The following is a 22,541-nucleotide window of genomic DNA, read 5'->3' on the forward strand; positions in this document are numbered from 1 at the left end:
TACATAAGAAGATGCTAAAAATCCATTAACTCGAGATGTCTAGTTTTGTTCAATTAACAGGAATCTTTGATGTTCAGATTATCTGGCCTTTATTTTTTCCTTTTTCATCTTTGGCTACCCCTGCAGCATATGGAGTTTCAGGCCAGGGATCAAATCCAAGCTGCAACTGTAACCTACACTGTAGCTGTGGCAACACCAGATCCTTAACCCACTGTGCCAGGATGGGGATTGAACCTTCATCCCCAGTGCTCCCAAAATGCTGTTGATCCTGTTGCACCACAGTGGGAACTCCAGACTACCTGGTCTTTAACTGCAAACTTCTGCGTATCCTGGCTCTGCGTAGTAGTCCCTCAGAGTTATCTCTAAGATGCTACATCCAGAGCTTCCATCATGGTTCAGTGGTTAACAAATCTGACTAGGAACCATGAGGTTTTGGGTTCAATCCCTGGCCTCACTCGGGGTCAAGGATCTGATGTTGCCAAGAGCTGTGGTGTAGGTCCCGAGTTGCTGTGGCTCTGCCGTACGCCAGCGACTACAGCTCTGATTAGACTCCTAGCCTGGGAACTTCCATATGCCATGGGTACAGCCCTAGAAAAGACATAAAGACACACACGCAAATGATGCTATGTCCGATGCTTGAGTCCTCAGCAAGCGTGCAGAGTAAAACATAAATCTCAACCTTTATGTTGTTCTTTTTTTTTCAGCTGACAAAACAGAAGGGGCAAAAAAGGGCAAAGCCCTGCTTGGGCAAAAGATCAAAAGGTCACATACATCGAATCGCTGGGGTCAGGCATACCCTGAATACACATGCACAGAAAGACTCTCCAAGATCAGAAAGGGTGAGAAAGTGCCACCCCACAATAAGTGTCATGAAACTTCCCATAAGCTCTCCAGCTGGCATCCATCTTGGCTAAAAGATGCACACATAAATTTTGTGAGGTCCCTGAGTTCAATCAGGTGAGAGAAACAAAGCAAAACAACTGGACAGAGGGGAAGCAAGACCCAAAAGACTGCCCCTCATAAATGATTTACACTTCTCAAAGTTTTGACTCTCTCTGAGCCTGCTTTCTTCTCTACTTCTATTTCTTGGTCAAAAAATTTTGTTTCAAAGCATACTAGAACTGAGCCCAGACTCTAGTGCTAGCTACTGCGTAGTCTAGTGGGTAGGGCCCCATGTTCTCACTGCTGCTGTGAGAGTTCAACCCCTAGTCAGAGAAGTGAGATGTCACTTCAAGCAGCTGCTCACCGATCTGCCAACACTGCAATTATAGGGACCATTAAGAAAAGAAATATGTACAATTCTTAGATCTGTTCCTAGAATATTTCTAGGTATGGTGCCTCCGCTCTGAAAAAGCACCTAAGGTCAAATATTCCCAGAAAAAATAGTAAGTAGAGTAATTTCCCCTCCCCTTTTTTTTGCTTTTTAGGGCAGCTCACTGGCATATGGAAGTTAACAGGCTAGGGATCCTTAACCCCACTGAGCAATACCAGCAATCAAACCTGAATTCTTTTTTTTTTTTTTTTTTTTGGTCTTTTTAAGACCTCACCCACAGCATATGAAGGCTCCAGGCTAGAGGTCTAATCAGAGCTGTTGCTGCTGGACTACACAGCATAGCAATTCCAGACCTAAGCAGCATCTGAAACCTACACCACAGCTCACAGCACCTCGGGATCCTTAACCCACTAAGCAAGGCCAGGGATCGAACCTGCAACCTCATGGTTCCTAGTCGGCAGATTCCTTTCCACTGCACCACAACGGGAACTTCCAAACCCGAATCCGAATTCTCATGGATACTAGATGGGTTCATTATCTATGCCACACCCACAGCAACGCAGGATCCAAGCCACGTCTGCAATCCACACCACAGCTTTAGACAATGCCAGATCCTCAACCTACTGAGGGGTGGCCCAGAGATCAAACCCGAACCCTCATGGATACTAGTCAGATTCATCACCACTGAGCCTCAAGAGGAACTTTTCCCCAGTTAGTTTTTGACAGCAGCACCATGTTTCTTATCTGGACCTCCTGTTGTGAGACAACTTAGGCAAGAGGCTACTTTCCTGCCTGGCCAAGGTAGGTAATTTCGTTTCACTCAATGGTTTGGTAACATTACCTCAACATTAAGTAACCAGAGAACTGTGCACAAGATGATCACTGTGACCTCTTTCCCTCAAACAGCCTCTAAAAACGTTTTGTTGGAGTTCCTGTCGTGGCGCAGTGGTGAACAAATCTGACTAGGAACCATGAGGTTGCAGGTTCGGTCCCTGCCCTTGCTCAGTGGGTTAACGATCTGGTGTTGCTGTGAGCTGTGGTGTAGGTTGCAGACACGGCTCAGATCCTGCATTACTGTGGCTCTGGCGTAGGCTGGTGGCTGTGGCTCTGATTAGACCCCTAGCCTGGGAACCTCCATGTGCCGCAGGAGCGGCCCAAGAAATAGCAAAAATACAAAACAAACAAACAAAAAAAATGTTTTGCTGAAAATTTTGGGGGAATCTGGGGCTTTTTTGACCATGTGACATCAATTTATTTGCCTGGCCCTGCAATAAACATTTCTCTGCTCCAAACACCAATGCTTCTGTTTGTTTGGCCTTACTCTGCAGCAGGCACACAAATTCATTGAATTACAAATTAACTGCATCACTGATTCTCTCCAAGAAAGATAATGCTAAGGAATAATTAGGATTTTAAATGCATCTGCCCACAAACTTAGGCTTGAGTACCAGCCTCATTAACCCACTTCTAAAAGAGTGTTGATTATAAATGATGCGGACAGAATCAAGTATCAATAAAAGTAAACAAGAAGGCTGAAAAAAAAAGTTTCCAAGTACTTACATGTCTTTCATAGTGACGTAACTGAACAGAACTGTAAAGAGACATACCAGGACAGACCCCTCACCCAGATCCTCTGCTTCCGGTTCTGTCTGAAGTTGTTTTACAGATGTGAAACTGCTCCCCACCCCTGCCAAAATGGAGGCTATTATCTACTTGATTATCATAAGAACATAGTCCTCAGATGTACTGGAGTCTAAGGATTGATAATGCTAAGTCCTGTGACCCCAGCCTGGTACCTCATCATCCACCAGTCAGAGAACTGTGCTCAAGATGATCACCTACCCTGGGACACCTCATCTGGCTTTTACAAATGCTCTGCTGAAACTCTTCAGTGAGTCTGGGCTTTTTCTGTACTAGCAGACTAAATTCCTTGCTCGTCACCTGCAATAAACACTGTACTTCTTTCACCACAATATGGGGTCAGTGGATTCACTTTACTGCATGCAGGCAAGCTGATCCAAATTTGGTTTAGTATCACTGAACTCTTTTTGGATGCACCCACTGCATGCTGAAGTTCCCAGGCTAGGGATCAAACCCACACCACAACATAACAAAAGCTACAAAAGTTACAACGTTGGATCCTAAAACTAAGCCATGAGAGAACTCCATTAAAAAAATTTGTGTGTGTGTGTGTATGTGTGTGTGTGTATGTGTTTAGGGCCACACCTGTGGCATATGGAGGTTCACAGGCTAGGGTCTAATCGGAGCTATTGCTGCCAGCCTACACCAGAGCAATGCTAGCTCCAAGCCATGTCTGTGACCTACACCACAGCTCAGAGCAACACCAGATCCTTAACCCACTGAGTGAGGCCAGGGATCGAACCTACAACCGCTTGGAATGAACCCCCTTATGCCAAGGGTGCAGCCCTGAAAAGACAAAAAATAAAAATGTAAAATAAAGTAAAATAAAATATAAAAATTTAATTATACTGTGGTAGGAGGTGGCAGGGCCCCTGGGCTGAGAACAGCTGGGAATTGTTAGGCCAAGCAACCTGGAACTAGTTTCTCTTTGACACCTCAAGGAAAAAGTTAGTTGAAGGAGCTGAGCTCTACTGGAGTAGAGAGAGATAAGATTGTTAGAATAGCAGGGAAGGAGGAGGCAGAGGCTGGAGCAAGGAGATTGCAAGTGGAGTTTTTTGACGAACAGAGTGGTTGGAAGCTCTGAATAGGAGATACTCATGTTCCCTCACCACAGGGGAGTGCTTGGTTTTTTATAGACAGGGGAGGTTTGTTAAGCCATGTAGTCTGTGGCCTTGGGTCTATCTTTCTCTTTGGGAACTCATCCATTGTATGGGCCTGTTCGATAAGAAGGAGTCTGTGTCCTTTTAGGCCTTGTCTCATTTTCCACTGAAGAAAGATGACCATTCAATCACTCCTGGGGTCAAGGAGACCTCCCCAATTACACATGTGCAGTAATACTCCACTTTACACATGTGTCAGAAAGGGAGGGGGCACCAGGCTATAGTAAGTCCTGACACCATCCTGGCATCCTTTGCTCTGGAATCCATCTTTGCCAAAAGATGTGCGTGCATATTGGGGAGGGTCCTGCGTACAGTCAGGTGTGAGAGGTAAAACAAGATAACTGGCTAAAGGTAAACAAAGACCCAGAACTGTCCTATATATAAGCGACTTAAGTCACCTCTCTGGAGCCTTCCTCATTGAGGGGGAGGCCCACACCTGCACTCCTCTTTAGGGTGTGTATTACTTCTTCGCTTCTGACTTAAATAAACTACTTCTCTGTGTGTTCTCCCACAAGTTGTACTGTGACTCTAACAATAAAGTTTATTCCTGTTTTTACAGTTTTTGCCTCCTTGAAACATGCTTGTTTTCAACAGAGGGCAAGAATCAGGGCAGTTCTGTTTGTAGCCTCTAGTCAGTCTAGTGGCTAGAATCCCTGGTTTTAATCCAGGCTGCCGAGGTTCAATTCCTGAGCAGAAAATTTAGATCATGCTCCAAGACATTACTCACTGCTATCTCTTCAAAGAGATCAATCTTACCAACTTTACATGTCATTCCTTGACGCTATCAAATGAAGTGTTCACATCATAGGCATACCATAATTTCAAAAGAAATGTTATTAATGTAAACATTAGCATCCTTTAAAGGGAGTTCTGTAGGTGCTATAGCTAATGATGCTGGTGATTTTTTTTTTTAATGATAAACATAGGAAACGTTTAAATAAGTTATTTTTCCATTTAAACCATTATCTGTAATAGCTTTAACACATAATTAAGATAAACAAATTTAATAAATTTAAATATCCCACATAAGAGTTTTAAATAAGCCTTAACTATTCAATTACATGTAACAGAAGTGAACATACAATTTCATGCCGAAAATTTTAAAAACCGAAGCATGAAGTTAAAGATTTTTCAGCAGTCAGGGAAGATAGCATACTCCTGAATTCACCTTCTCCAGTGGACAGACATACCAAATCTATAGCTACATAGGGAACAATTTCTTCTGAAAGAAATCCAGAAACCGGCAGAGTTATTTCTACACACGGGTGGATAAGAAAAGACACACAAAAATGGATATGAAAGGCTTTCTTGACACGAGAAACTTTTTCTGGCTTAAGCCATTTCATGGTCCAAGTCTGGCCACAATTCGTAACTGTAAAGAGGTCTCAGAAATTAATGATCTTGAAGTTCCCTTTGTGGCTCAATGGTTAACGAATCCAACTAGGAACCATGAAGTTGCAAGTTTGATCCCTGGCCTTACTTAGTGGGTTAATGATCCATTGTTGCCAAGAGCTGTGTGTAGGTCACAGACGTGGCTCAGATCCTGTGTTGCTGCAGCTCTGGCGTAGGCCTTCAGCTACAACTCCAGTTAGACCCCTAGCCTGGGAATCTCCATGCGACATGGGTGCAGCTCTAAAAAAGACAAAAAAAAAAGAAAAGAAAAGAAAGAAAGAAACTAATGATCTTGAGGGGTTAAAAAGAATGCAATAGCAAAGAACTGTTTGGGGGCATGCAGAAATTCCTAGATTGAACCTGCACCACAGTAGCAATCTGAGCCACAGCAGTGACAATGCTGGATCCTTAACCAGCTGCATCACCAGGGAACTCCCCAAAGGACTGTTATTAGGCAGAAAAGTAACAACAGGAAATATAATATATCAGTTGCAAAGACTCTCAGTTCTGTTTCAAGGGTAAAGATTAACCTGAAGTGCTTAACTACCAAACCTAAGTGTTGATGATGCCGACCTTTGGTGATCCTCTTGACACAGTCAAGGAAAGTATGGACTCTATCAAACCCCTATTCTACACAGAATTCTCTTCTGGTGAAGCCCCTGCATGAATATGCATGCAGCTTTAGCTTCAAAAATTGCCCAATTTTGGAGTTCCAGTTGTGGCTCAGCAGGATAAGAACTCAACATAGTGTCCAGGAGTACATGGGTTTGATCCCTGGCCTTGCTCACTGGGTTAAGGATCCAGGTTTTGCTGCAATCTGCAAAGTAGGATACAGATGCAGCTTGGAACCAGTATGTTCCTGTGGCTGTGGTGTAGGCCTTAGCTGCAGCCCTGATTTGACTTCCAGCCTGGGAACTTTCAAATGCTGCAGGTGCGGCCATTAAAAAAAATTTTTCCACCAATTTTGCAGATACTGTTTTGGGAAGGATCCAGGTATTCTCCTTACCTGCTGCAAATAATAAATCCTTTCTTCTATAAATCTTTGGCTTGGTTATGTCTTCTGGCTTGATATCCACTGAGAAGCAAATGCAGTTTTCAGGTAACATTTTTATTTCAGAATAAAGACTATATCCAAGACAAAGAGTAATTTCGTAAAAGATACATCTAATAAAGTACCAGCAGGACATAATAATCCTGAACTTCCATGCAACCAAAAACAGTACCTAAAACACATGGAGCAAAAAGCAACAGAAATATGTGATGAAATAGAAAAACCAACATTTATAGCCAGAGAACGCAAAATCTTTCTCTCACTGACTGATAGGAAAAGACCCCCACATATCCCCAAAAAAGAATTTTAGGACTTGAAAATACCATCAACCAATTTGACCTAATTCACATTCAAAGGCTACTCCACTCAGCAACAGTAATATATTCTCCTCTACAGTGCAAGCAACACACCAAAAAAATTATAAGAAATTCCTTTAGTGGCTCCATGGTAATAAACTAAACTAGTACCAATGAGGATGCAGGTTCAAACCCTGGCTTCACTCAGTGGGTTAAGGATCTGGTGTTGCCATGAGTTGTGGTGAGGGTCGAAGACACAGCTCGGATCCCACACTGCTGTGGCGTAGCCCTCTGGCAGCTGCATTCTAATTCAACCTCTAGCCTGGGAATGTCCTTGAGCCTCAGGTGTGGCCATAAAAAGCAAAAAACACCAAAATATAAATCTCAATACACTTAAAGGAATTCAATGGATGCAAAGAATATTTTATAACAAGAAGTGAAATTAAAAATTAATAATGAGGAGTTTCCACTGTGGCTCAGAAGATTAAGAGCCTGACATAATGTCTGTGTTTGATTCCTGGCCTTGCTCAGTGGGTTAAGGTTAAGGGTTGCCACAAGCTGGGGGAAAGATCACAGATGCAGCTTGGATGTGGTGTTGCTGTGGTTGTGGTGCAGGCTGACAGCTGCAGCTCTGATTCAACCCCCTAGCCCGGTTTACGCCACAGTGCAGTGAAAAAAAGAAAAAAAACTTGTCACTAAGACACAGTTACTTTAAGGCAAGATAAAAAATTAAGATAAATTTTACACAGAAGTAATATTCAACTTGTAATAAGCACTACTGTGTCAGGCCCAATGCCAAGTACTTTACATAAATTTTCTTCCCTATCACAAAATGCAACACTCTGAAAAAGGACTTCCAAAAGGGCATTATTTAAGAGAATAACTGATACCATCTAAAAAATTGAAAAAATGAAGAAGAGCAGGAAAACTTTAAAATACAACCACGAAAGTTACAGAAATTTCAGGTCACTATAAATAGATTAAGGAAAAACAACACAGAAGCTTTTATTCTAAAGAAGCTGCTAGAATCTCACTCCTTGCCGTCTATCCAGAAAAAAATCACAACTCAAAAAGGCACATGTACTTGAATGTTCACTGCATCACTATATACAATAGCCAAGATATGGAAACAACCTAAATCCCCATCGACAGAGGAGTGGATAAAGAAGAAGGCACATGTACTTGAATGTTCACTGCATCACTATATACAATAGCCAAGATATGGAAACAACCTAAATCCCCATCGACAGAGGAGTGGATAAAGAAGATGTGGTACAAATACACAATGGAATACTACTCAGCCATTAGGAAGAAAGAAATAACAGCATCTGAAGCAACATGGATGGACCTAGAAATAATCATGCTAAGTGAACTCAGTCAGACAGGGAGACACCAACATCGTATGCTATCACTTACATGTGGAATCTAAGAAAAGGACACAGTGAACTTCTCTGCAGAACAGATACTGACTCACAAGCTTTGAAAAATTTGTTTTTCAAATGAGACAGTTTGAGGGGTGGGGGAATGCACTGGGGGTTTGGGATGGAAATGCTTAAAACATTGGGTTGTGATGATCACTGTACAACTATAAATATAATAAAACTCATTCAGTAGTTAAAATAAATAAATATATACATTAAAAAATAAGGTGTGGAGTTCCTGTCGTGGCGCAGTGGTTAACGAATCCGACTAGGAACCATGAGGTTGCAGGTTCGGTCCCTGCCCTTGCTCAGTGGGTTCACGATCTGGCATTGTGGCATTGCCGTGAGCTGTGGTGTAGGCTGCAGACGCGGCTTGGATCCCGCGTTGCTGTGGCTCCGGCATAGGCTGGTGGCTACAGCTCCGATTCGACCCCTAGTCTGGGAACCTCCATATGCTGCGGGAGCGGCCCAAGAAATAGCTAAAAAAAAAAAAAAAGAAAAAGGCAAATCAAAACTACAGTGCGTTATTGCCTCACACCAGACAGAATGTCCTTAATTAATAAATTAAGTCTACAAATAACAAATGCTGGAGAGGACGTGGAGAAAAGGGAACCTTCCTACGCTGCTGGTGGGAATGTAAATTATTAGTAAACCACTCTGGAAACAGTATGGAAGTTTGGAAAACTAAAAATAGAACTACCGTATGATCCAGCATATATCCAGACAAAACTACAATTCAGAAAGATAAACACACCCCTAAGTTCACAGCAGCACTATTCACAATAGCCAAGACATGGAAATAACCTAAATGCCCACCAATTGATGAAGATGTGATACACAGACACAATGTATTACTCAGCCACAAAAAAGAATAAAATAATGCCATTTGCAGCAACATGGATGCAACCAAAGATTCTCATACTAAGTGAGGTAAGTCAGAAAGAGAAAGACAAATATCATGTGATATCTCTTATGTGGAATCTAAGATATGGTAGTGGGAGTTCATGGCTTAGTGGAAACAAAGTTAACTACTATCGGTGAGGATACAGGTTTGAACCCTGGACTTGCTCAGTGGGTAAAGGATCTAGGATGCTCTGAGGTGTGGTGCAGGTTGCACACACAGCTCAGGTATGACGTTGCTGGCACTATGGCGTAAGCCAGTGTCTACAACTCCAATTTGACTCCTAACCTGGGAACTTCCATATGCCACAGGTGTGGTCCTAAAAGAAATTTTTAAAAAGAAAAAAACCCACATATATTGCAGTTCTCATGATGGCTCAGATGAAATGATCTGACTAGTATCCATGAACACGCAGATCTGTCATTGCCCTGCGCTGTGTGGTATAGGCCAGCACCTAAAACTCTGATTTGACCTGTAGCCAGGGACTCTCCCTATGCCTTGGGTGTGGCCCTGAAAAAAAAAAAAAAAAGAAAAGAAAAAAAAGGTTTAAAAAATAAAGTAGCTGAAAAGTACATACTGTATGATACATTTTAAAGTAACTTATTTTAAAATGCGAAATAAACCCTAACATCTAAAAATAAAATGTTTATTCAAAAATTAACCCAGGAGTTCCTGTAGTGGCTCAGTGGTTAATGAATCCGACTAGGAAACATGAGGTTGCGGGTTAAGGATCTGGTGTTGCTGTGGCTGTGGCATAGGCCAGTGGCTACAGCTCTGATTAGACCCCTAGCCTGGGAACCTCCATATGTCGCGGGAGCAGCCCAAGAACAGGCAAAAAAAAAAAAAGACAAAAACAAACAAACAAACAAACAAAAAAAAACAAAACACTACATCTAGAAGAAATACAAATTAAAAGCTATTAGGAGTTTCTGCTGTGGCTCAGCAGTAACAAACTCAACTAGTGTCCATGAGGTTGCAAGTTCAATCCCTGGCCTTGCAGTGGATTAAGGATCTAGTGCTACCGTGGGCTGTTTGCCCATTTTTCCACTGATTGGCAAAGAAATATTAAAAGCTGAATGCTCAATAGAAAATATGAAATAGGAAAAGAACTAATTAAAAAACATCTCATACATCAGTATAATTGTCCAATCCAAAAAACCAAAATACAAAACAAAACTTGTGAACAACAAAAAGAGCCTCAGGTTCTTGTGATGATAAGCCTGGTCATTATAATCTAGGTGTAATAGGAGTCCCGGGAGGGGGCGGGGAAGAGGGTGGAGAAAAATATCTGAAGTAACTATCACAAAGAAAAACATCCCTCTCCCAAAGCAATAGAAATAAGAGCAAAAATAAACCAATGGAACCTAATCAAACTGAAATGCTTTTGCACAGTAAAGGAAACCAAAAAGAAAAAAAGACAACTTACAGAGGGAGAAAATAGTGTCAAATGATGCAACAGACAAGGGCTTAATCTCCAGAATATATAAGCAACTTATACAACTCAACAGCAAAAAAGCCAATCAATCAATGGAAAAATGGGCAAAAGACCTGAATAGACATTTCTCCAAGAAAGATATACAGATGGCCAGCAAACTCTTGAAAAAATGCTCAACATCGCTGATCATAAGAGAAATGCAAATCAAAACTACCATGAGCTACCCTCTCACCAGTCAGAATGGCCATCATTAATAAGTCCACAAATAACAAGTGCTGGAGGGGGTGTGGAGAAAAGGGAACCCTCCTGCACTGTTGGTGGGAATGTCAACTGGTACAGCCACTTTGGAGAACAGTTTGGAGATACCTTAGAAATCTATACATAGAACTTCCATATGACCCCACAATCCCACTCTTGGGCATCTATCCGGACAAAACTCTACTTAAAAGAGACACATGCACCCGCACATGTTCATTGCAGCACTATTCACAATAGCCAGGACATGGAAACAACCCAAATGTCCATTGACAGATGATTGGATTAGGAAGATGTGGTATATATACACAACGGAATACTACTCAGACATAAAAAAGAAGGAAATAATGCCATTTGCGGCAACATGGATGGAACTAGAGACTCTCATCCTGAGTGAAGTAAGTCAGAGAGAGAAAGACAAATACCATATGATATCACTGATAACTAGAATCTAATATCCAGCACAAATGAACATCTCCATAGAAAAGAAAATCATGGACTTGGAGAAAAGACTTGTGGCTGCCTGCAACAGAACAAAGGGGCGGGGGGGTGGGGGGGGGAATGTATACATGCAAGGATAACTTGATCCCCTTGCTGTATAGTGGGAAAAAAAGAAAGAAAGAAAAAAAGAACAAAGAAAAACATCCCAACTTTGACTTTTGAAAAATTAAATTGCAGAGTCAAGAAACTTGAGGAAGTTGAAGAGTTACTGTTGTGGCTCAGTGGAAAAGAATCTGACTAGAATCTTTGAGGACGAAGGTTCGATCCCTGGCCTCGCTTAGCAGGTTAAGGATCTGGTATTGCCATGAGCTGTGGTGTAGACCGAAGATGCATGTGGCTTGGATCTGATGTTGCTAAAGCTCTGGTGTAAGCTAACGGCCTCAGGTCCCCTAGCCTGTGAACTTCCATATGCTGTGGGTATGGCCCTAAAAAGACAATAAACAAACAAACAAACGAGGAAGTTGAAAGAGACTAATACTAAATATGTCCAGACCTAGGCATATCTAAAGGCAAATTGTTAACAAATAAAAAAACACACTGAACATCTCAAAAGAACAACATAAAAATCACTTTGCTATGTTAAGAGAAAGAAAATTATCTTATTACTTGCTAGCTTTTCATCATAAGCACCAGTGACAATGATAAGACCATGGTGTTTAAAATGAACTGGTACCAGACTTCCATCCAAGAAATAAGTGTCCTAAGGGCGACAGAAACTACAATACATCCTTAGTGGATATGTTCCAAGACCCTCAGTGGATGTCTGAATCCTACATACGCATTTGACGCTTGAACAATGCAGGAGTTAGGAGTACCAACACCCCACCAGCAAAAAATTTGAGTACAAGTTTACAGTCAGTTGGCCCTTCTTTATTAACAGTTTTGCATCCTCAAAATTGGGAGTAACCAACTACCATTTATGTACCACTATGGTAAAAATTTACTGGGGAAAGAAAAAACAAATTAAGTGGACTCCATAGTTCAAAACAGGTTTTATTTTATTTTTTTATGCCACACCTGCAGCTAGGAGTTACAGTTGCAGACCTATGCCACAGACAGGGCAACACTGGATCTCAGCCACATCTGTGACTTATGCCATAGCTTGTGGCAATGCCAGATACTTAACCCACTGAGTGAGCTCCAGGGGTCAAAGCCGCTTCCTCCCAGACACTACGTCAGGTTCCTTACTTACTGAGCCATAGAGGGAATTCTACATTTTTTTCCATTTACAAACATACATTGTAATTTGGATATTTTTTTACAGTACCTAATTGTATAAACTGCTGCCATTACTACTATTCTACTTTGGAGACATTATTAAGTAAAATTCAACATAATCATTATGACAATTTGATAACTAAGAAGGCGTTAAACGACTTAGAAGTGGGTAGCATATCTAGCATGAATGATTTACGGATGATTCATATTCTGGAAACAGGACATCATGCTACTCAGAACAGAACACAATTCAAAACTTAGTATTTATTTCTGGAATTTCCCATTTAATATTTCTGCACTGCAGCTGAGTGTGGGTAACTGAAACCACAAAAGCAGAATAAGGGAATAATGGAGGGCCTACTATATCCAAAATATGCAAAAAGTGGAAATAACTTAATGTTTCTATGTGGGGGGGGCAAAGAAAAGCTATGAGTAGTCATCTCTGGGGCTTTTGGGGGGAGAATGATGAAATGTCAGAAAGTAGAATAATCACACATTTTGAGTTTAAAAGCAGTAACCCATACCGTTTTAAACTATTAAGGACCTCCCACTGTGGCACAACAGGCTCAGTGGCTTCTCGGGTAGTGCCAGGATGCAGGTTTGATCCCCAGCAGCGGGTTAAAAGATTTGGCATTGCCAAAGCTGCAGCATAGGTTGCAACTGCATATCAGATCTGATCCCTGGCCCAGTAACGCCAAAACAGAAAAAAAAGGTGTTAAAATGGTGAATTTTATACATGCAAACTTTTCATCAATATATTTTAAAACTACAGCTTAAAAAAAAATAAGAAACTAAATGGAATAAAATAAGTAATAGGGATGTAATTCCAAAAAAGTGGCAAAGAAATAGAGCAATAAAAAATGATACAGGAAGCAAATAAAGTAGGCATCCTTAAGCTAAGAAGCTGAGAGTGAATGAGTATTATATATACATTCCAAACTAGTATCAGAGATGTCAGACTGGATTTGGCAAAGAGTCAACTACAGGGTATCTATAAAAGACACATCTGAATCAAAGGAAAAGAACAGGAAATGGTAAACTATGCAAACAAAAAAGTATACAAAAGCCAAATTACTATATTAATTCCACACAAAATAAACTTTAAAAATAGTAACAAAGAGGTACTTTGATGATAAAAAGATCAATACTCAGAAAAACAGAAATCTTCTGAAAGAATATGCAAGACATCAAAGCTAAAAGAACTGAAAAGAAAAATAATTCAACAAGTAGAAATAAGAAATTTCAATGTTAATCTCACTGACAGAACACACAGCAAAATGTGTTGGATGTGAAAGACTTAAACTTAAGCAAGCTGATACATCTGAAACAGGTAAAAAAAAAAAAAAAGGTGTGTGGAAAACATTTCATTGGTTCCTCAAGATTTAAACTTAGACTTATCCTATGACTCAACAATTCACTTCTAGGTGTAGAGTCCAAAGAATTAGAAACTGGTAGTCAAATATCAATAAGGATGACTTTCTGACTAAAATCTTAGGTACTCTAGAGTATCACTAACATAATACTTACGGTTTATTTCACAAGTATATATGACCATATTTGAAGGGGAGTAGAATGTAAAACAGCCCAGGAATATGGGCAATATAAGACAACTATTATAAAATATTCTCAAGTGTACAATGAATACTCACTCATTCAAAAGTCTCAAGATAAGAAACCATATCATAAGTAAATACCATAAAAAGTGAGACCAAAGAGGAAGAGAACCTAGAAAACTATCCTTTACGCTTCTAAGAACCAAAATCTTAATTTTAAATCATGCTTTTAAACACAATATAAGAAAAGGTATCATATGCTCTCAATGAAGAAAACCATACCTAAGAAATACTACCCTATTTCAAACTTTAATTTGTTAAGCTGATCTTTACTGCAGAGTTTTGAATCAGTTTATAACTCTCCTTCTTCACTAACATTCTGGGTCTCTATCTTATATTTAAAGGATGACATGCTTTAAGGGTTGAAAGCAAAATATGCCAGCCCCAAAAATCAACTTGGCAGAGATGGGTTTATGCTGAACTGATTACTGAAAGAAGCCAAGAAAATCTCTGAAAATACAGTAGAGGTTACCTTTCTGTAAGGGACATTTACAAGAGAAAACAACACATTTAAGATGTCTCCCTCTGTACTACAAAGAGAAGGATTCCAAATTACAAGAACCATCAACAGAACCTCAGATTTAAATGTGCATAACAATCGTAACCTCAGTTACTTTGCTTTTCCCTCTTTACTAACTTCCTACCCCCAACATCTCTCTTGCCTTAAGTTATAAATGGTATTTAAAGTGTTGGCTTAGGTCATTTTGGAGTGTTGTGAAATTTTCCTGGATATCTCTCATGTACAATGGAGGTTGTATAGGTTATTATATTTCTTTCTCCTGATGATCTTCTGCAGATTTACAGGTAGAAGGAAAATGAATTTTTCATCCCCTTCAGTACATAGAAATAACTGTGTTATCTCTATACATTAAAAAAAGATTTTGCACTTATCACACTTAAATTTTTACTGTTCTGACTTATCATCTCAATTTATAAGCCATTTATTTGAAGCTTCATATATTGGAAGTTCATATATGCAACAATTAAGCATGAACAGGTAAGCCTTAATTGGTCAATTCAAATAATACTATGAGTTTTCTTAACACAAATCAGCTCTCTGGATATACCATTTCAAAAACTAGCATACAGCATGCATTGCAAACAGGTCAAAGCATCACAAGCTGCAATGCAAAAACAAACTTTAAAATAAAAAACAAAAGGAGTTCCCAGCGTGGCTAAGTGGTTAATAAATCCGACTAGGAACTGTGAGGTTTCGGTTTTGATCCCTGGCCTCGCTCAGTGGGTTAAGGATCTGATGTTGCTGTGAACTGTGATGTAGGCCAGCAGCAGCAACTACAATTAGACCCCTAGCCTGGGAACCTCCATATGCCGTGGGTGTGGCCCTAAAAAGACAAAAGAGAGAAAAAATAAATAAATAAAACATAATAAAATAGAATTAAAAACACATACCTATATCCCAAAAAAAAAAATAATTAATTAATTTCTTGGTTAGCCAAGCACAAAAACTTCATTTTGGTTTAAACAGTGAAGGCTTATAAATAAATTTTATCACCCAAGTCACAACAATTCCTTTTTGAAAATACAGTGTTATTCATACTTTAAATAATGATTGTCAAATATTCCCCATTTTATTTGATTATAAGAGTAATTTCATCTTTGAAAAGAAAACTGAAACTAAGCAAGTTACTATTTATAACCCGTCAGTTCTAAATTGTGCCCAGACAGGAAAACTGTTCCAGAATTTCTTCTAATCTTTATTACCAGTATTGTACCAAATTTTTATATTAACATACATACTGTCGACCTAAGACCCTGAACAGTAATATGTAAACACTAAAAGCATAACTAAAAAGACAATTTTCCTAAAAAGAAAATACTTTTTAATGCATCAAAGACAATTTCTAAATAATAAAACATGACGTTAATTCTATTGTCACTTTTTAACCCAAAAAACAACCTTCGTAAAATGGAAATGAATAATACTTAAATGTCGGCAAAAAGAAACTAAACAGATGATTATCTTAAATCACCATTTAAACGTCACAGAACAAAATACCAATTCTGAAACCATTTTAATAAATTTTTCTCCATGCAAGCAAATCAAATTAAGAAAAAAGTATGCTTTCATCGATTTTAAACTACTTTCATTACTCAAGAACTTTTTTTTGTGTGTGTGTTTTCTCTTTTTTAGGGGCGCACCCTTAGAATACAGTTTCCCAGGCTAGGGGTTGAATCTGAGCTGTTGCTGCCGGCCTACACCAGAGCCTCAGCAACACCAGATCTGAGCCGTATCTTTAGCCTACATCACAACTCCCAACAAAGAAAGATCCTTAATCCACTAAGCAAGGCCAGGGATCGAACAACAACCTCATGGTTCCTAATTGGATTCTTTCCCTTGCACCACGACGGGAACTCCTCAAAAACTTTTCTAAAAAATGTCCCTCAGGGCAAAAGCACACATTATTAAATGGTAAACAAACAACAACTTCCCTACTAATCTTTTTACTAATCAAGAGAACTATCCCAAAACACAAAAAATTTCAATAAAACTACATAGATCACACTAAAAATTAAATAAACAAAAATAGATATGAGGGAGTTTCTGTCATGACACAGTGGTTAACAAATCTGACTAGGAACCATAAGGTTGCGGGTTTGATCCCTGGCCTTGCTCAGTGGGTTGGGGACCTGGCGTTGCTGTGAGCTGTGGTGTAGGTTGCAGATACCGCTCGGATCCCACGTTGCTATGGCTCTGGTGTAGGCCAGTGGCTACAGCTCCGATTAGATCCCTGGCCTGGGAACCACCATATGCCGCGAGAGCGGCCCTAGAAAAGGCAAAAAAACAAAAAAAAGAAAAAAATAGCTATGAGTTACTTAGCAATAGATTACATTCCCAAAGCCTTCAACAGTATTTTATTTTATTTTAATTTTTTTTATTTTTATTTTTTGTCTTTTTGTCTTTTGTTGTTGTTCTTGTTCTTGTTGTTGCTATTTCTTGGGCCGCTCCCGCCGGCATATGGAGGTTCCCAGGCTAGGGGTCGAATCGGAGCTGTAGCCACCGGCCTACGCCAGAGCCACAGCAACGCAGGATCCGAGCCGCGTCTGCAACCTACACCACAGCTCAGGCAACGCCGGATCGTGAACCCACTGAGCAAGGGCAGGGACCGAACCCTCAACCTCATGGTTCCTAGTCGGATTCGTTAACCACTGCGCCACGACGGGAACTCCTCCAACATTTATACTTTAAAAAATTCTTTCAGAGACAAAGAGAAACTAAATATTGGGTTCAAAAGCACTCCTGAAGCCTAGGAAAGTTGAGGGAGAAAGATGCTAATCCATCACAGGGTTTGAAGAAAAATGATGTCCAACTTCACATGTAAGTTATTTTACTGATACATTCAGATTCAAAAGAAAGTAGTCAAGAATCACATGAGAAAATAGAATATTACCCAAAAGAAGAAACTATTGATACACACCACAATGTGGAGAAACATAAAAATTACAGCAAGTGAAAGAAGCCAGGCCAAAAAACAGCACTTACTGAATGGTATCATTTATACAAAATTCTAGAAATGCAATGCATAGTGACAAAAAGAAGATGAGGCCACATTAATGATATGGAAGAGGAGAAGGCAGGAGAAAACATCTGAAGGTAATATGTTCATTATCTTGACTGTGGTGATGCTTTCAAGGATGTAATATATCGAAATTTATAAAGTTGTGCATGTTAAATGTGCTGTTTTAGTTTAATGCCATTTATAGCTCAATAAAGCTAGGAAAGGAGGAAGAGATGGATCCATAAGGTTTCTCCCAGACCCCAAAATATTTCATTGCACTTTTAGGTACTTTAATACTAAGGTTAATGAGTCTTGTCTTAAAGATTCACAAGAATCACAAAGCTAAATGTTTAATTTTTATTTCCATTTCTATTGTGAATGAAAAACATTCATAGTAGTTTAACAAAACATAACGTTATTCAATGAAGCTACAATTCCTCCAAATATATGAAAATTCAAGCCTTCTCATATTTAAAAATGCTACTGTAATTTAAAACATGTTTTCCTTCATAGTTATAAATGAAAATAATTCTTTAAAATTTAAACCCAATACTGCACAGTGTCTAAATAGTTCATACTAAACTCTTACTTGATATTAAGTATTAACAACTGAGGATTTATCATTTGGTTATTCAAGGTTCTGAATAAGTACTTATATACATTACCCATGTAAAGATCACAATTCTTTTTTTCTTCATTATCACACAAAGGTAATAGATTTGGAGTTTCTGTTGTGGTCCAGCAGAAACAATCAGGCTAGTAACCCTGGAGTTGTGCATTTGATCTCTGGCCTCTCAGTGGGTCAAGGATCCTGTCTTGCTGTGGCTGTGGCGTAGACCAGCATTTATAGCTCTGGTTCCACCCCTAGCCTGGGAACCTTCATATGCCATGGATGCAGCCCTAAAGAGCAAAAAAAAATAAAACAAAAAATTAAAGTAATAGATTCACCCATTTTCAAATTTCCATCAGTATATTCAACTTCAACACAAGTTAAAAATTAAGCCTCTACAACATGAAATAACATTACTTTACAGTCAAGATTTTTTCAGTCTATCAGAATTTCTTTTTTTTTCTGTTTTTGGTCTTTTTGCCTTTTCTAGGGCCACTGCAGTGGCACATGGAGGTTCCTAGCTAGGGATCTAATCAGAGGTGTAGCCACCGGCCTACACCAGAGCCAGAGAACGTGGGATCCAAGGTGCGTCTGCAACCTACAGCACAGCTCACGGCAACACTGGATCGTTAACCCACTGAGCAAGGGCAGGGACCGAACCCGCAACCTCATGGTTCCTAGTCGGATTCGTTAACCACTGTGCCACGACGGGAACTGTTGTTTTTTAAAAAGTTACTTCGAAAGTTATTCTGGGAGTTCATGGTGGTGCAGTGGTTAACGAATCCGACTAGGAACCATGAGGTTGTAGGTTCGATCCCTGCCCTTGCTCAGTGGGTAAAGCATCCAGCGTTGCCGTGAGCTGTGGTGTAGGTTGCAGACGCGGCTCGGATCCCGCGTTGCTGTGGCTCTGGCGTAGGCCGGTGGCTACAGCTCCAATTCAACCCCTAGCCTGGGAACCTCCATATGCCGCAGGAGCGGCCCAAGAAATAGCAAAAAAAAGACCAAAAAAAATTAAAAAAATAAAAAACAACAACAAAACCACATGCAGCATACAGAAGTCTCCAGGCTAGGATTGAATCAGACCTGCAGCTACCAGCCTACACCACAGCCACAAAAAGGCAAGAACCAAAGTCCATCTGGCCCTATGGCCAATAGCTCAGGGTAATGTTGGATCCTTAATTCTTAGCCACTGAGAGAGGCCAGGAATTGAACCCACAACCTCATGGATACTGTTTGTGTTCTTAACTAGCTGAGCCACGATGGGAACTTCGATAAAATATTTAAATACTGAGTTTTTTAATAAAAATTAAGAAAAAAAAAAATAGGCAATACCTGGTGGCCTAGCAGTTAAGGGTCCGGCATTATCATTGCTCTGGCTCACTTCACTGCTGCTTAAATACTATCAGAGAAAGTCACTGTTTACTCTCCCAGTGATAAGGTTAACGGAGTAATAATTACCTACATGACCAAAGCTTAATTCGAGTTTTATTAAATGGATTGGATGACAAATTATTACACTATCTCATGGTCATTTTCTGCCTTAAAAACAAAGATAAAAGTGAGATTACAGGTTAAAAAAAAATTTAAGATTACATAAATTCAAGTACAGCTCAGAATTCTCGACAAGAAAAAAAAATTTTTTTAGGCCACACCTGCAGCATAGTTCTCAGGCTAGAGGTGGAAATCAGACCTGCAGCCATGGACCTACATCACAGCTCACCGCAACACCCGATATTTAATCTACCAAGTAAGGTCAGGGATTGAACCTTCAGCCTCATGAACACTAGCTGGGCTTATTACTGCTGAACTACAACAGAAACTGTCAAAAATAACTTAAAAATAAAATTTATTAGCGTTCTACCTATAGTCAGTGCAATAAAAATAACACTGCAGCACTTCAGATTGCTGTGGAGGTGCATGTTCCATCCCCTGCCTGGCAAAAATGAGTTAAAGGATCCAGGGAACTTTTATATGCCTGTGGGTGCAACCAAAACAAAAAAAGCATACATACTTAATACGTCCTTCTGAAATGGAGCAAAAGGTAAGACAAATTCACAGCTACCAGTCTCGGTTAGAAAAGTAAATATCTAATGGAAATATGACCCCCTTCCATGGAATGAAATGAAAGAAAAATATATTTTAACTAGATTTTGCTCAGAAGATTGAAATTACATGGTATTTGTGCAACTGAGATTACATGGTATTTGTGCAATCGTTTACTACGACTAAATAGATCCCAGGTTGCAAAGCACATTTTAGGTTCACGAATGCTGTTGTAAAGCTTGGTAATCTAAGAATTCTACTTTTAAATATCAGTGCTAAATTTTTATTATGCACCATCAAGACACAGTAACCAATGCAAAAGCACGCTTACCGCTAGCGTTTCCTTGTTTATATCTCTTCCCTCCTTCAAAACTCACGTCGTCATTTCCCCACCCACTATTTCCCGCCATCTTGGCCGATGGGGCAGCCATTAACTAAGTGACAGTGCCGATAACTTTTTACACAGATAAACCGAGAAAACTCGCCCGTCTATGTCAGACACCAAAAACAAGGTGCTGGGGGCGGGGGGGGGGCGGGGGATTATTGGCATTGTCAGCAATAAATCTAAGCAGCTAAACCCAAACAAACAGTTTACCCGGTTCGAAAACACACCAATCAGTATACTGGTTCAATACCCAATTCAAACTCTTCACGGTTGCAAAGGATATACAAACTATCCCTTCTGAGAACATGAGTAATTAAAGTTTAAAACGATCACTTAAAAGCAGATCTCTCAAGCCGACCGTCAAAGGGGAAAAAAAGAAAACAACAAAAAAAAAAAGAACAGCGCATGGGAATTTGAAAAATTTCAATCTGCACACGTTCACGACTCTGTGATACTGAAATTCAGGAATCATTTCCTAAAGAAAATGCTCCAAAATAACCGTTAGGCGTTGCCCGAAAACCCCGACGTCTCTGCTGCTCAAGCAACAATACAGAATTTTGCCAGGCAGTAAGCGAGGTATCCAGGTGAGAAGAGAGCAAAATAATTTTTCGTTTTCTGCCACAACGCGCCTCAGTGGCTGCAGGTGGCAAAGACAACAGGGCACAAGCGGGGGACTGCGTTGGCCCCCGAGACTGCCTTACCTTGCCCAACAGAGTTTTAGTCCTGGCGCCATCTTCATGCAGGCTCACGAACCCAAAGAGGCGGCTATGGGAGAAAATACAGACAACTTATTAACGCGTAAGTAAAGCCACTGACCGGTCCCTTCCCCATCCCGAGGCACGGGTGGCAGCAACCACTTGGACGACGCCGCCACCAGAGGTAACTCGAGCTCAAGTTACCCCGATGAGCGGTTGCAGCCGGTCGGTAGCCACGTGGGAGAGTAACAGCGGTCCGTACCTGTCCATTCCGCTAAGCGCCTCCTTCTCTTCGGTTGTCAAGCTGAGGGAACTCTCCTTCGTCTCGCCGCTGGCTTTTCCCGCCGCCATTTTCTTTTCCTCATCACCGAAAACAGCTGCAGCGGCAGCGAGCGACACTCCGCAGGATTTCATTGAAACGCAACAAATGTAAAATTCTCAAGGCCGAAATGTACCAAACCCCAGTCCAGGACGCGAAAAGAAGGTCTTGGCGCTACACACAGGCAAACCAACTTTATAGCAAGCAACGCAGGTGGCGGTGATGAAAAAGCCCAAGCTGATAGCAAAAACAGCGAATACCCACGCTGCGCAACTCGGCTGCCGAGGTCACATCATGGAGTATGCGATGACAGCAGAAAACGCGGAAGCCCGCTGTAATGGAAGACTATCTTAGACTTACAAACTTCGCCAGCACCCGCACAAAGTTGCAATCGTGTCACCGGGCAAACCCCGAGTAACCGTGACGCCCCCACCCCCTAAACCCGGCGCCGCCAATTGATGCGAAGGGCTTGCCTCACGTGACCTTTGTTGACTCACGTCACTTGCGGCTCAACCGAACTTGCTAGATACCCAATCACTCCCACGAAGTCACCGCCGACCCGTACAGGAACCGGAAGGGGCGCAAACTTTCGTGGGTAAATTGGTTAGCGGACTCGCTGATTTGGAAAAGGGTGTGCAACATGTACAGCAAACTGTTCTACATCGTTGTAAAAAATGGAGTGTCTCGGCCTCGTTAATAACAAGCTGAGGAAGGGAATGATGGAGAAGATTGAAACCTAGAAGATACTGCGGCAGACGACAGCACAGATGGAGGACTCATAGCTCTTTTTCAGCTGCGGCACTGACACAGGCGT

The 22,541-nt window shown here is 40.6% G+C and overlaps 1 protein-coding gene across 5 annotated transcripts in view; it reads right to left on the reverse strand.

Moving 5' to 3' along the window:
* LOC110255320 (lysine-specific demethylase 6A-like) overlaps positions 1 to 22,172 on the reverse strand; it is a 150,023-nt gene extending 127,851 nt beyond the window's left edge. For 4 of the 5 annotated variants that reach the window (XM_021080983.1, XM_021080981.1, XM_021080982.1 and 1 more), the window contains exons 1-2: positions 21,671 to 22,171; positions 21,415 to 21,478 (exon numbers count right to left, since the gene is read on the reverse strand). In XM_021080983.1, the coding sequence (XP_020936642.1) occupies positions 21,415 to 21,478; positions 21,671 to 21,822 (216 nt within the window). In that variant the 5' untranslated portion in view covers positions 21,823 to 22,171. Of the gene's footprint in view, positions 1 to 21,414; positions 21,479 to 21,670 lie in introns of all 5 variants that reach the window. The other variant, XM_021080980.1, reaches the window with a different exon arrangement.

Source organism: Sus scrofa, chromosome Y (genome assembly GCF_000003025.6).
Source record: "Sus scrofa isolate TJ Tabasco breed Duroc chromosome Y, Sscrofa11.1, whole genome shotgun sequence".
Lineage (NCBI taxonomy): Eukaryota > Metazoa > Chordata > Mammalia > Artiodactyla > Suidae > Sus > Sus scrofa.